This window comes from Serinus canaria, chromosome 4 (genome assembly GCF_022539315.1).
Source record: "Serinus canaria isolate serCan28SL12 chromosome 4, serCan2020, whole genome shotgun sequence".
Lineage (NCBI taxonomy): Eukaryota > Metazoa > Chordata > Aves > Passeriformes > Fringillidae > Serinus > Serinus canaria.
Window position 1 is genome coordinate 12750567 of NC_066317.1, and position 14528 is coordinate 12765094.

The 14528-nt window shown below is 42.8% G+C and overlaps 1 protein-coding gene across 4 annotated transcripts in view; it reads left to right on the plus strand.

The window, feature by feature from the left end:
- Nucleotides 1-13188: 13188 nt before the first annotated feature.
- Nucleotides 13189-14528, plus strand: part of LRBA (LPS responsive beige-like anchor protein) — a 367787-nt gene continuing 366447 nt past the window's right edge. For all 4 annotated transcript variants that reach the window (XM_030238944.2, XM_030238946.2, XM_030238947.2 and 1 more), the window contains exons 1-2: nt 13189-13445; nt 13778-14246. In XM_030238944.2, the coding sequence (XP_030094804.2) occupies nt 14028-14246 (219 nt within the window). In that variant the 5' untranslated portion in view covers nt 13189-13445; nt 13778-14027. The remainder of the gene's footprint in view (nt 13446-13777; nt 14247-14528) is intronic.

A 14528-nucleotide genomic window follows, 5' to 3' on the forward strand; every position in this document is an offset into this window, starting at 1 on the left:
TTCTGTACTTAGGCCTTCTTTATTGGATCTTATTCAGCTAAATACAATGATCTAACTAAAGAGATCTTACTGTATTTCAACATGCATGAACTTATGCAGAAAGGCTTCTCAACCCTGGGCTTATGCCTGTGGTAATGGGATATCCTAACAAAAAAATCACAGAAATATTTTACGGGAAGTGCCATCAAGAAGTCATCTAGTTTACTTCCCTCCTATAAATATTTTAAAATCCATTCATTTTATATTAAAAAGTGCAGTGATTGTTGTAGAAAATTCCTGCTACTCTTGCATTCTTTATTTTTTATCATGCTAACAACACATGGATTTTTTTCTTCTGATTTGACTGGCTATCAGAAAACATTAGTAAATTTTTTTTTAATAACTACCAATATTCAAAATGAGACAATTTTTAACAAGAACTTGAAGTACCTCTCATTACAAAATATCATATTATACCTTTATAAACTGCCTGTGCACATAGAAACAACAAAAAGAAGACTTCAGCCTGTATTTCTGTAGAAAAAAAACAATTCTACCCTACATTTAATCATGATGTTCATTGATTCCATCTTTAAATCCTCATAACAATGCAGATGCTGATTCAAAAACTGACATCCCCTTCAAGAAAGAAATGCATATACTGGTACATACATGTCGCACAAATTGAGAAGAAAGACTGCTGGAAATGAAACAGCAAGGATTAAGTTTAAGTTAGGTTCATTTCACATGACTGAGTTAAAATGGCAAGTAGCCTTTCTGTAGAGTAAAACTCAGATGGACAGTGCCCTGAGGAAAGTGGTCTAGGCTGGCCTGTTCAACTCTGATTTCTGTAAAGAATATAGAATCATTAGTAATTTAGGTTGGAAAGTTCAGACAGGTTGCTCAGGGTTTTATGCATTCAAGCATTTTTAAAATTTCCATGGCTGTGGATTCGACACCCTGTCTGGCAATGTGCAGTAGCAGCACCCAACTCCATCCCTGCAGAGCCACAAAACTTCTGTTTCTACTGCTCAGCCCATCCCCACTTCCAGCCCCACACACTTCCTTGTCACATTTGAACTGAGTTAGGAGTTTCCTGTTCAACCAGTCTGGCTGCCTTCTGTGTACACCCATTTTCCCACAGTTCTGGGTGGATGGTCCCTGCGCTTTCAGGAGGCTGGCATCCAAGGCAGACCAATCTCTGTGGCCCTTTGCCCTTCAGAGCACCCTGCCATGAATCACAGAATCACAGAGTAATTTGGGTTGGGAGGGCCCTTAAGTATCATCTCATTCTAACCTGGTTTAGAGGGACACGTCCCTCTAAACCAGGCTGCTCAAAGCCCCATCCAACCTGGCTTTGAACACTTCCAGGGATGGGGCATCCACAAATTCTCATGACATCCTGTCTGCTGGCTGCCAGTACAAGCAGAAGTTCAGTTTTCAGTCTGCCACTATTACTTCTACTCTCCGCTTCTGATACTACTCTCTCTCTTCACTTTTGAGTAAAAAAAGTATTAAGGGAAGAGCCAGTAAAGCACAAATCATTCCAAGCTGCACAATTTTTTACGTTTTAAAAATAGCTGCTGCATAGTATCACATCCTGCTGTTTTCAGACCATAAATGTGACATAAGCCAACTCCTTGTTTTTCCAAGTGTCAGAGAGAGAAAAAGGTGATGAAACAGCTGCCACGTTATGTCTGTGATCATGGCATGGGTGCTTATGACCTGAGAAAGAGGAAAAAGTGGCCAGTCAGATTCTCCATTCTTCTGTTTATGCTAGAGACAAGGCTATGGGTATCTAATTTATATCGGAATATTTTTAGGCTGCCTTTGAATTTCTAATACCCTGAGATATGTCAAGAGATGTGCTGGCCATTCCTTGAGTTTTAACACTCCCCAGCCAGCTTCCTCCACTGAATTTCAGTGAGAGTAGAGCAGATCTGCTTCCTTTTTCCAAAGGGAGGATCCCAAAATTATCTTCTGCTTTCTATTCTATGATATGCCCCAATATAATTCCAACTGCTTGCTCCTTTTTAACCCTCTCTCTCCATAGAATATAGGGCTGGTTTTCCTCCTCTCTTCACTGTGGGTTTGTGTGTCGTCCATCTCTCAGGTTGCCTCTAGAGAGGAAAGTTTCTAGAGGGAAGATTTCAGATATAACAAGTTTTCATTTTCAGACACAAACCCCTCTAAAAATAAGGGTGCTTTCCATCACCATTGAAAGATTTTTTTAGAAAAACCTACTTAAATCTCAGTAAATCTACACATCTCAGGATTTGAGGATGTGTCTTTTATTTTAAACAAAAAAAGTAGGCAATTAAAAAAATAATTCAAATGCTGAAATTTTCAGTGAAAAAACTGGCACTTTGTCAAATACAACCTATCTGGGGCTTCCCTAAGTGACCAGTTAAGCATTTAAAATGTACTCAGTATTTGAGCTATCTCCATAAACTTTGTCTGCGTGCTAGAGAAACCTTCCTGTTGTGATTCCCAGGGACAGTGCAGTTTGGATTGGCCCCCTTCTGAGGGCCAGTTTCCAATCATTTTCCCAGTTGCTGGTGGCACCCGAGGCTACCAAATCAATCCTGGCATAGGTAACTTAACCACATTGCACCAAGACTGGTGCAACTCAACTGCTTCCGACTGCCACAGGACAGCTGAGCTCTGCTTCCTGTGATAAAAGCAAAATACCAGGGAGGAAATGTCAGAGACAGACTTCTGAAATGTCTTCAAGGAGAATGGTTTCACAGAATGTAAAATAAATGAAGCCACAGGGGCTAGCTTTTTAGCCGTATAGCTGGTTCCCCGCAGGGTAAGCGCCCCAGGCAAGCAGTCCAAGACCAAACACCTCAGCCCTCTGGAGGCTGGGGTGCCCTAGGCCAGACTGCTGCTCAGCCGTGACCCTTAGCAAGCTTAGTGATTGTCAGCTCTTAGTGAAAGTCAGCTCTTTTATGGTTTCAGCTCTCAGCTTGCTCGTAGGGGCTGCGGCTGGCCGTGGCTCCTGGAAGGCAGACGAAATGAGAGAGGAGAAGGCGGCCAAGAGCGTTCCACGATGGTTTATTCTGAGGGTCTCACAGAGGGTCTTGAAGCTGCTCTTCTAAAGAAATGGGCCAAGACAGCCTCTTTTATAGGGTTAGGGAGGATTGAAAAATGACCAATTGTAAGGGCTAGGGAAACTAGCCTATGGGGTCACAGAGAGATAAGCAGGTCTGGAGGACCAGAGTGAGGACTCCTGGTTTAATTCCTATGACTCAGCAAATACCTATCTCTAAACATCCCTCCATGGAGCCGTAGCCGGCCTTGCGTCTGCTACAACAGAAAGGAATGGTTTCACAGAATATTCTGAGTTGGAACGCTCCCATAAGGATCATAGAGTCCAACTCTTAAGTGAATGTCCCATTCAGGGATCAAACCCAAAACCTTGGCATTATTAGCACCAGGCTTTGGCCAGCTGAGCTAATCTCTCTTGAAACTCAGTAATATTCTTCCTTGCATTGTGGGTTTTCCATAAGGATCTACCTGTTTGCTGAAGGGATAACTAGGCTTGAGAGGGAATGGCTGAAGGTGGTATAGCAACATGTCAAACCCCTTTTTTCCACATTATAAATTCAGCTGCCTTGGAGGAAACCACCCCACGAACTGGAGTACTTTTGGGTAAACATTAATAATAACAAATTCTAATTGGTCATTATTGCTTGAACAGAAAATATCAGATTTCATTTTCACCAAGAGGAAATGAAAATGTCATGTACTGTAATATGACAAGCATGGAATTTACAGTAGTGATATGTACTTGTAATTACCTTTATATGTGTGAATGCACACAAAGCAGAACACCAGGGACGCCATTTTACAACAGATTTAATCAAGAGAACATCTACATCTCCTCATAAACTTACCTAATCAACTTTGAAAAAAGAATGGAGTTGATTAGACAGGTTAATGGGGTGATGTCTTTATAAATGACAGATGGCCATGTTAGAACAGAAAGTTGTTCACTCTCCATTATTTATTTTATTTTATGAGACTATTTTACCTTTTTTTTTTTTGTTTTACTTATGAAAGCATTACTCATACATTTTTGATTAGCAGTGTTTCACTGGAAAAAAACCCCAATTTCCAGTGAAGCTGGACTTTTAAATGGATGGATGTTGTCATTACGCTTAAGTGGTAGTAATCAAAACTAAAATACAAAATGAATTTTTTGGAATTCCAGGTCTTTATAAACATCCTGACCTCCCCCATTGGCCTGCAAACAGAGAAAAGTGCTTACAGATTTGCAAGCTCATAAGAACATAACAAAGAAATGGAAACATGCAGAAGAAAGCTAGCTTTTTAAGGTATAGGGAACCCATTAGTGATGAATTTGGCAGAGCAATTAAAAATTGCATTATTTAAAAAAAAGAGACCATTAAGAATAATTAAAAAATTATTACAATGCAAAATTAGGTATACTTAAAAAAGTAATAATATCTACCAGGGCACTCGGAATGACTAAAGTGTAGGACATGGGATAACCTAGACTGTTCATCTTCCCTCAGATTTACAAGGTGTCTGGAAGTAAATCACACAAAAGGTGCTAACTGAAGGAGGATTCACCAGGTTCTTCACAGAGGCCTCTGCCCGTGTGCTCTGGGATCCCTGGGCAGGCCTAAAGAGGAGGATGTGCAGCACCTGATGTTGCTATTGAAAGCCCTGAGGCAGCAGCAGTTCTTGTCTCTTTCCTGAACAGCACTTGGGAGTGGTCTGTGTGCCACCACTGGCACGTGCCATGATTTGGGAAGCTCTCTCTAAAGATTCCCAGTGCCTACTTGGCTGAATCACAGTCATGAAATTATTTTGCAGCATTCTTGCATCTCTCTTCTTTTCCCATATGAAAAGAAGTCCATGCCTTAAATAGACCAAAAATGAAGAAAATATTGTATTCATTGCTAAACTTTCACTATTTTCCTCATCCTTTGGCATTTTTAACTGACCTGAAGTATATAGCTTCTTCATCTGATGCAGATAATTGATTAAAACAATCCTATTGAACATCTCTCTAGCCTTCTGTGCATGAATGTGAGAAAACCAAAGGGTCTCAGGAATGTTTTCTTCTGAAATCTTCTCTGTAAATTTAGGATTTATGAGAACTACTGGAATAAGTTTTAAAAAAGATTCTGGATCTTTGGGGCCTTTTTGCATTTATTAGGATTGTAATACCAGAGCCAGAGTGAAACAATACTTAAGTACCTTTGTGAAACTCTGCAGCAGATAGCAGTAATGAGAAATAATTCTAGACAGGATAATGTGGCTGCAGTGCATCATAGTCTGGATCAGAATTCTTGCAGTATTTTCAAGTGCTAGGATACTGCTGTGGCTTTTTTATGAAACTGCAATAACATACCACAAGTTTAATTTCATTTATCTGGTCATATGTAAATCAATAGTTTCCACAATGGTGTCTAATCCTCATTAACAGAAATGGATCAGTTTATCCCTTAGGCAGGTGAGTAGGTGGCTGGCAGCTGCAGAGGTAACAATAGTCTTGCTTTTACTAATAACATTTGGGGCGATCACTTGACATCATATTTAAGTCACCACACAACTCATAGACTCATCCTGCAATTCATCTCTTATCAACATAAAGAAGATGAATTTCACACAGACTATTCATCGAGGTAACAGCTGGGACTGGCTTCATGTCCCTTGTCACTACTTCCACAGACGAATTGCTGTAACATTGGTAGCACCTCTTATCAATGTATTACCATCTGGTCAAGCAGTACCAAACCAAGATGGACATGATGCAGTAGAGATTGTTTAGATCCAGCTTTGCTCAATTAATTCCTTAATTCTATCTCCTCATTTTGCCTTAATTCCATATGCTAATATAGGATCCCTGCTACCAGATTGCAGATTTTCTTCTGATCTCCTATCTCCCCTGAGTTAGCTAGATGTTCACAGCATTTTGAGGTGCAAGTACTTTTTTTGTTTTCAGTTGGTGCTAACTGGAGTAATCGGAACAGTGGTGAATCACTGGTTTCATTAATCTTGTGGGGATAACATATAGGGGATTACACAGAAAGGATTATGTAAAAGATTTGAATCTTCAGGAAATACTGGCTTCCACAGTGCCTGATGCTTAAAAATAAGCTACTGTCTTAGAGCAACTGGCTGCTTTGCAAAGTAGTCAGTTTGAGTGACTTGATATGCAAAACACCGAAGCTAATCCAGTCAGACAATCCTCGATCACTTTGTGACTCCTCAGGTAAATATGTTCCTTGGTGCATGTCTTCTAATAATCCAATGTAAGTCACTGCAGGTTGGTAAAACTACAATCCTCTAAATATTTTATTCCTGTTTCCATTTTGTTCCTAAAGCAGGAACAGATTCATTACTGCTCTGCATGGACTGTCTGCCTGGGCATTTCCTTGCCATTGATTCCTGTTTCTCTAAAACAGGTTCTTAGTCTCCATTCCTTTCACTTTCTGCTGTTCCATCCTCTGTTTAATTTACCTCATCATTTTGATATTGTCCTTCTCCTTCCTTCTAAAACATGAAGATCACCTTTGCTTCTTTTACCTGCTCATTGTCCTACACAAAGCCCTATTAAATTTCCTCCCTCCCACAGAGCCTCCTCCCTCTGAATCCTAGAAAAGCATCAATTTAGGAGGAGCTATATTGAAAAGAAAATGAGGTAGCAAAAATATATGTGTGACAGAAAAATATAAGGAATTAGTAGCTATATTAGAAAGGTTTCAGGTGAGCCAAAATCAACATAGCATCCAAAAGCTACTAAAAAAAAAAGAAGACCAAATGCAGCATGAATTTTCAGAGACACAATCTCCCCCTTATTTCATTTTTTCCTTTTTGTGTGGCCACCAGTTGCTATGTGGTTTCTGGGAAAAAAAGACTTTGCCAAAATCCTCAAGATTATCTGTTCTCTTCTGTTTTTGATTCAGTGTTTTTGATTCAGTGTTGTGATCCAGAGAAGTACTAAAAGCCAGAGAGAGATCATACGGCTCCTGTATCCAGGAGCATCTCTAACCTTTGTAGTTCAAACTGTACGATAGAACTGAAAGACTGAAGCATCACCATATCTACAACTGTGAGCCGTTTTTAATAATAATAGTAATAATTCAAGCTTTTGTTACTCATTCCTTGCTGTGTTGTAGCACAGGCCCGTAACTGCATTTACTACACAGATCTTAATCCAGCCTCTGTGAGAAGCAATTTGTTGGGGATTTCAAAACATCCGCTGAGATCATACTAGAGTTTTATGCAGAAAACCTCTTATAATCTCTCTCAAAACTCAAATATGGAGTTATTTCTGGATCTTATGCTTCTTTTGGACCAGGCTTGGCTGGACAGTTTGAACAGTACTTTAAAAACAACTGCAGTGCAAACTGAATGTGATGAGGGAAGGGGTGGGAGCAGCTGCTTCCACAGGCTCACAGAACCCTTTGGGTGCAGCACAGCAAGGCAGGTGAGCACCTGCAAAGACACCTCCTTCCAGCACACTCTGCAAGTGCACAGATATCTGGCCTCATAAATTTAAACTTTTCTTTCAGTGAACAGGGCCCAAGTGAAGAAACATGATTTGTAGTGTTTTCTGTTTGCTTATGTCAGGAACCTTTGTTCTGCCCAAAACCAATGCAGGGTTTACTACCAAAGCAGTAAACAAAGCAAATGTGTCTTTCAGTGCTGCCAGAAGCTGGATTCTGAAGAGGACTACAACAACAACAACAACAACAATCACATCTTTTAGTACAAATGTGTGAGTGAAAGAAAAAGGCTAACAAAATAAGAGTGCAGAATTAAAGGAAAAGTAAAGACTGCTCATTTAGAGCAGTACATAATGAGGTGTTCCATAAATTTATTCAGAATTTGCTGTGATAAAACTTCATGAGATATTTCCTGATATAACCTGCATAATGTAAGGAATTACAATGACATTTTGAATACTCCTTCTAGGTTAGGAGAACCAAAGAAATGAGGTAAAGCAACTACTTCAGCTCAGTGCCTGCATAAATTCCTTAGAGAATGGAAATCCATTTTCCAATGCCACCTAGCTGAGACTCATTAAACATTCATTTATTTATTATCTGCTTTAAAGAGCACTGATAGCAGCAATCTACTAATCATGAACACATGATGCAGACAAATTAAGAGTTATACTGATTACACTTGTAAAGAAAAATGAGAAAAAATATCACCATCTGCATTTTTAAAAGTACATTATAAAAATGTAAAATCCTACATTATAAAATTGAACCCAAATATATCTAAAAATGAAATAATGCCATCAAACACATACTGCAAAAACTTTCACACCTAATCAAAAAGAAAGCAAGCTTTCTCTTTAGGCAAGGCTGATCTTTGCTTTGGGATGACATTGCTCTCTTGAAGTACTCTGTAGAAACTGAGGGGACCTGTCATATTTAAGGTGAACCATATTTAAAAGAGGCTTTTTCAATTAAATTTTAAGATCCAGGATATTAAAATATTAAAGGATTTTTAAAGAAGCTCTAAATCACAGAATCATAGAATCATTTAGGCTGGAAAAATTGCTCTTAAATCATGGAGTCCAACATCAACCCAACACTGCCAATCTCACCCTAAACCATGTCCCCAGGTGCCACATTCACACATCTATTAAATACCTCTAGGGATGGATGACTCCACCACTTCCCTGGGCAGCCTGCTCCAATGCTGGATAACCCTTTGATCCTAATATCCAATCTAAACCTCCCTAGCACAACCTGCAGCCATTTTTTCAAGATTAAGAAGCATTTGGTCATAAAAAGTTATAAAATTATGCATTACTTCTCTTCCCTCATTTTGCCTAAAGGCATAGTATGGACTGTCTGTCCAATCTATGCCTTTAGGCAAAATGAGGGAAGGGAAGTAAAATGACTGTCATAGTATTTAGCTGCTAAAATATACTTAGTTTAAAACTTTTTTTGACATTGCTGGGTGTCATGAAGCCCCCTTAGACCCTGACAAAACTGAACATCAGTCTAGTTGCACTGGGAAAGTTATGAAAGTTATTTCTTATCCTATATGAACTAAATGGGAGCTTTTATTTAAAAGATCTGATCCCTGAGCACTGCTCAGATTTATCTGCAGCAATTTAAAGGGTAATGACTCCAGCTGCCAAAAATTGCTCTTACAACAGATGCAATGGAGCTGGCAATGGGTCTGTTCCTCAGCTGCTGTACTTTACTTCCCCACCAGCTATTAATGCACATTCAAATAACTCCCAGGGCTTCTCTCCCCTGGCTCCCTCAGGCTCTCCTCCTACCAGATGCTTCAGTCTCTTCATCTCTGGGGCTGCTCTAGGACCTGCTCCAGTGTGCCCATGTGCCTTTGTTCTGAGGAGCCCAGAACTGGACATGGCATCCCAAAAGGGGTCTGACCAGTGATGAATAAAAGGTTCAGAAGGTTTGAACAAAGCATCTAAACCAGCACCCGTGGTAATATTTTAAAGGTTATTTAAAGAGAAAGTATAATTTTTCTTAAAATGGGGCCTAGAGACCTTGCTAGTACTTGCCATAAGGTCTTGTGGAGTTAATTCCCAAGATGGGGTTTAAGCCAATTTTTAATCCACACTTTCTGATTTTTCTTTTGGGGTGTAAGGTTTACAGAAAACTGCTGTCATTTTTTATTCCCTTAGCGCAACACTTCCAGTTTGCTTGTGGGAGGCAGAACCAGCACTGGGCTTGTAACCACACTTGGGAAGCTCAGGACCACAGGGTTTACTTTCAACTCTCAGCTATCTTTTAAATAACTTTAATTTAATCCAATCTAGTCTGTTTCTCCAGATCTTTGGTAATGGGTTTTTGGCATGGTTGCTTGAACATAAATCCAGCCCAAATTGAGATCAACAGGTCAGCTGAAGAATTTAACACTGATTTTACCTGGTTGAAAAAACATTTTTAAACAATTGTCTATGGAACTCTGAACTGGCAGTCTTCTGAACTTTGCTGGCCTAACTATCCCACTGCCTTTAACAATCAAGGCCAGTCAGGGAGTATTTATCTATCTGTAAGGAAATACAGGAAGATCTGACAGAATTCAATGTGACAGTGCTGCTTTCCCTGGCAAGCTAGATTTGCTGGCTATTGGAGTAGGCAGTTTAGATGGAAACATCTGAAATCCATTAAGTTGGATTTTTGCAATTATTGTATTTTATGTATTTTCTTTCCAATGAGATGTTAAAACAAAGCAGAAAGCAGAAAAATATTAACAATAAATGTTACATTCTCTTTGGGTAACAAGAGAGGCCACAAACAGGACACGTACTCCAAGTCACTAGGTATGCAAAAAATTCCAAACATTATTTCATTTCTGCTTTTGCCTGGTGGTAAATAGCCTGATGGAAATCTTAAAGGCCGACCATGGAGAGAGGGCATACTCAATGGCAGGTAGATAAAGCTGACATGTTTGTGTACTTAGCCAGCTTAAAGGCTCAAATAAAAATGGTATGTCCCTTACAGAAGGGAAGGTAATACTTCAGTATACTACAGGTGACTCAGAAAGACAGGGAAGATCAAGCAGTAGATGTAAGGAATCCAAAATATGCATGGGAAATGCTGGCAGCAGCAAACACTAAGATTAAAATTTCAAGATTACACAGTGTGTGTGTAGCCACACAAGAACACTGCAGCTTTGCAGAGGCTGAGTGCATCAACATTACTGTTCTAAACATTTCTCTTTCTGAGGAAGAAACTGCAGATGTTTGCTGTTCAAATTAGAGATCCCTCCCTAATATTGTATATGTATGCACGTAACCAAGGAAAATGAGAAAAGGAATGAAAGCAGCTTAGTCTTTTCTTAGGACTTGGAAATTCAAACAGGAGAGCAGCTATGAAGTGTTCTAGTCTTGACATGTATGCTATAGATAAAAGTAACAATGTGAGAAAATTACGTAGGAAGAGAGTGGAACAGGCATAATGGAATGTGTCTTGTCTTGAGTGCTTCATACTTTTTGCCCCAAAACTGTGGGAAATTTGATACCTACACATACTAATATTGGGCCACGGGCAAGTTAAAATTTTATACGATGTTGATAATAATGTTATTAGTAGTAATACAGTTAGTATAATAATTAATATTAAATAATTGCAATAATATATGGTATGCTTATAAAGAACATTGCAGATCACTTCAGAAAAGCATTTCCCAGAAAAAATGTGGCTTGAGTTTGCTTCTACCTTTTTTTTTGTCTATGTAAATACAGTCAGGGAGGGGTACATTCAAATGGTTCTATCCTGAACATTTGTGCAGTATCAAGTGTAAGGAGAAATTTTTATTTCCCATTGAAATGCCAGTTGTCCTCCTTGGAAATTCTTTAATGATAGATCTCAAAACACAGAAATTTTTACCAGTTTAAAGCTTCATTCCCTACCCCTCCATAGAACTACCTTAATGACAGCTTATATCAGAAAGGATGTGAAGGGTTGAAAGGTACATATGCTTATATTTGTTTTCTATATCTGTCTGCAGGTTATGTTCACATTGCTGAGATGATCTTTTTTTTTGAAATCTTTGATGCTGTCTTGTTGGCTGTGATACTTTGTTAATAAACCTCAAACACTTGTCTGTGTGTTAAACAGCTGGTACAAGACCCTACAGCCTTTAGGAGCGTGTCTAATCCTTAACACAGGCAGTCTCCTTAAAAATGCATAGTTGAAGACTCCTGGAAAGAAGAGTTCAGACGAGCAGACCCTCCCACTTCTTTATTAACAGATACTCAGATTAATATCAAATAAATTAAAGTAAAAGGTCACACAAAAGAGACAGGATGGGATTGATGCCTATTTATAGCTCACGTCACCCTAGGAGAGAGCACAAAAAGGGCAGCAGTTCTCGTGCTTTACCCCATCTATACGTGGAGGTTCTGCCACCCAGCCCGGGGCTTGGCAGGGGCTTCGGGGCACGGGGTTTTCGCACTGCCACCCCTTTGGGGAGACTTTTTTGGGGGGGGGAGGAGCGGCTGTGACAGCAGCTCTGAGAAACCGAAACAACCGGCGCCGCCTTCACAGGCTATTCACCTTTAGGAAGAGAGCGAGTTTTCCTTCCCTCATCCTGCTCCCTTTTTTCCTCAGCTAGTCACATCTGGGTGGCGTCTCTCATGACCCACATTCGCTCCCAGTGCGCTCTCCAGAGAGCAGCAGGAAGAGGAAGAACGACAGCGCGCCCGCCCATGCTGGAGGTTTGGGTGGTAGAAGCGACTCACCCGACTCCCCGGGCTCGTTCTGACGGTGGTAGGAGCCAGAGCTGGAGCATCCAAATAACAGCTTCTCCCACACAGCTGCAGTTTTTCGCGGTTTTCCTGCGGGGAGTGTCCGCGAATGCAGAGCGCCAGGCTGGGGGCCCGCTGTTCGCATTGGGTTTCTTTGATTCTTAAAACAAATCCCAAAAATACCCCCCAAAACCACCACTACCAAAAGAAAAAGAAAATAGCTTCAGGCAAAAACTTCAGTTATTGAACAACGACAGAACTCAGCCCTAGTGAGGCCACGTCTGGAGGCTATGTCTGGTTCTGGGCTGCTTAGGACAAGAGAGACAAAGAGCTACTGGAGGGGGTCCAGGGAAGGGACACAAAGATGTCGAGGGGTCTGGAGCATCTCTCTTATGGAGAGACTGTTGGAGCTGGGGTCTCTTGAGTCTGGAGAAGACCGAAGGAGATCTCATTTATGCACATAAATATCACAAAGGTGGGTGCCCAGAGGATGATGCCAGACTCTTTCAGAAGTGCCCAGTGACCGGAACAGGAATAATGGCCATAAGCTAAAACACTAAGAGTTCTACCTCAGCATGAGGAAGAACATTATACTAAGGGTGACAGAGCACTGGAACAGGCTGCCCAGGGAGGACTCTTCCGCTCTGGAAACATTCCAGACCCACCTGGAAGCGTCACCTGCTCCAGGTGACCCTGCCTTGGCAGGGGGAATGGATCAGAATGTCTCCAGAGGCCCCTTCCCTACCAATTCTGTGAACACTACAATAGTCTGGGACAAGTTATTGCGCACAGCCTCCAGACCGTCCGAGCCCAGCGGGCGCTGCATCCTCACAGGTGAGCAGCGTCCCCGGGGATGAGGGGAATGAGGGGGAGGGCGTGGCTCTGGCTCACCTGCGCTCACCTGCGCTCACCTGGGCGTGCGCAGCCCGCGGCTCCCGCCCCGCGCCGCGGCCCCGCCCGCGCCCGGCCCGCGCAGGCGCTCCGGGGGCTCCGCGCTGTCATGGCGGCAGCGAGCGGCAGCGCCGGCAGGAAGGAGATGGGGCTGACCGGGACCGCGCTGTGAGGTGGTGGCGGCGGCGGCTGCAGCGGCAGCGGCGGTGGCGGCGGCTGGAACTTGAGGCACCTTTGGGCGGGCGGAGTGGCGGCTGGCTCAGCGCAGCCCGCAACCGGGCAGTGCAGCCGCCTCCCGGCCCCGGAGCCGCGCGTCGGGCAGCCCGCGCCCCCTGCGCAGCCCGCGGTGAGTGCGAACTTGGCGGGGCGCTGCACCTGCCCGTGGCCGTGCCCCAGCAGAGCCCGGGCCGCGGCGGGCAGCAGCCGGGCGGGAAGGAGGAACGTGTTCCTTCTTGGTTAAAAAAAAAAAAAAAAAAAAAAAAAAAAAGAGAGAGAGAGAAAAGCAGATTAAATCCTCGAGGTGGGGGCTCGGAGCACGGCGGGTCCGGGAGCACTTCCGTGGGGAGAGGCGTGAGCGCTCCCAGGGCGGCTCCCACCGGGCGCGGGGCTGGGGCCGTGCGGGCTGTGGGCAGCGCCTGACGGAGCGCGGGCTGAAACACACCTCGGGTTGTCCTTCAGGGCTGCGAATACCTGCCCGAGGGCAGCGCTGTGACAGACGCCTCCTGCCGAGGAGAGAGCCGCGATTCCGAGGGCGCGTCCTCCCCGCCCGCCTGACACCCTCCCCCGCCGGACGCAGCTTTTCTCGGGAAGCGGAGCTCCAGCGAAGGAAGCAGAGGGCCGCCGCTCACCTTTCCGGCTGACCAGCTCTTCCCGGAGCGGCGAGCGTGTGGGGCTGACGCTGGAAGCCGTAGCCTGCGGTGAACTGGCCATGGCGAGTGAAGGCAAACAAGTTGTTCAGCCAACAGGTGATGATGGAGGAGGAGGAGCGGGAAAAGAAGGAAATGCTGCTGAAGGGGGAAGTGTGCTGCAGCCTTTGAATCCAGGAGTCCCCATCCGAGGCATTAAGATGAAATTTGCTGTACTGACAGGACTGGTGGAAGTTGGTGAAGTGTCCAACAGAGATATAGTCGACACTGTGTTTAACCTGGTAAGTTGATTGCCTGAATGAGGGGGAAAAAACAGCACGGGTGTGCAGAAGAATCAGCGAGTTTTTTGATGCTATTTTTCTGTTAATATTTTTTTGCATGTTTACACTTTCATTATGCTGGATTTCAACGATGTTCTTTTTCCTTACCATAAAAGCTGGGGAAAAAGCATATGAGCCTCTTTATAGACACTCTTATACTTGAATCAGCTGTAAGCATCCTCCTCCTTCGTTTTCCTCAGAGAAATTGTTGCTTTATTTAGAAATGAGAAGCGTATTGTTATG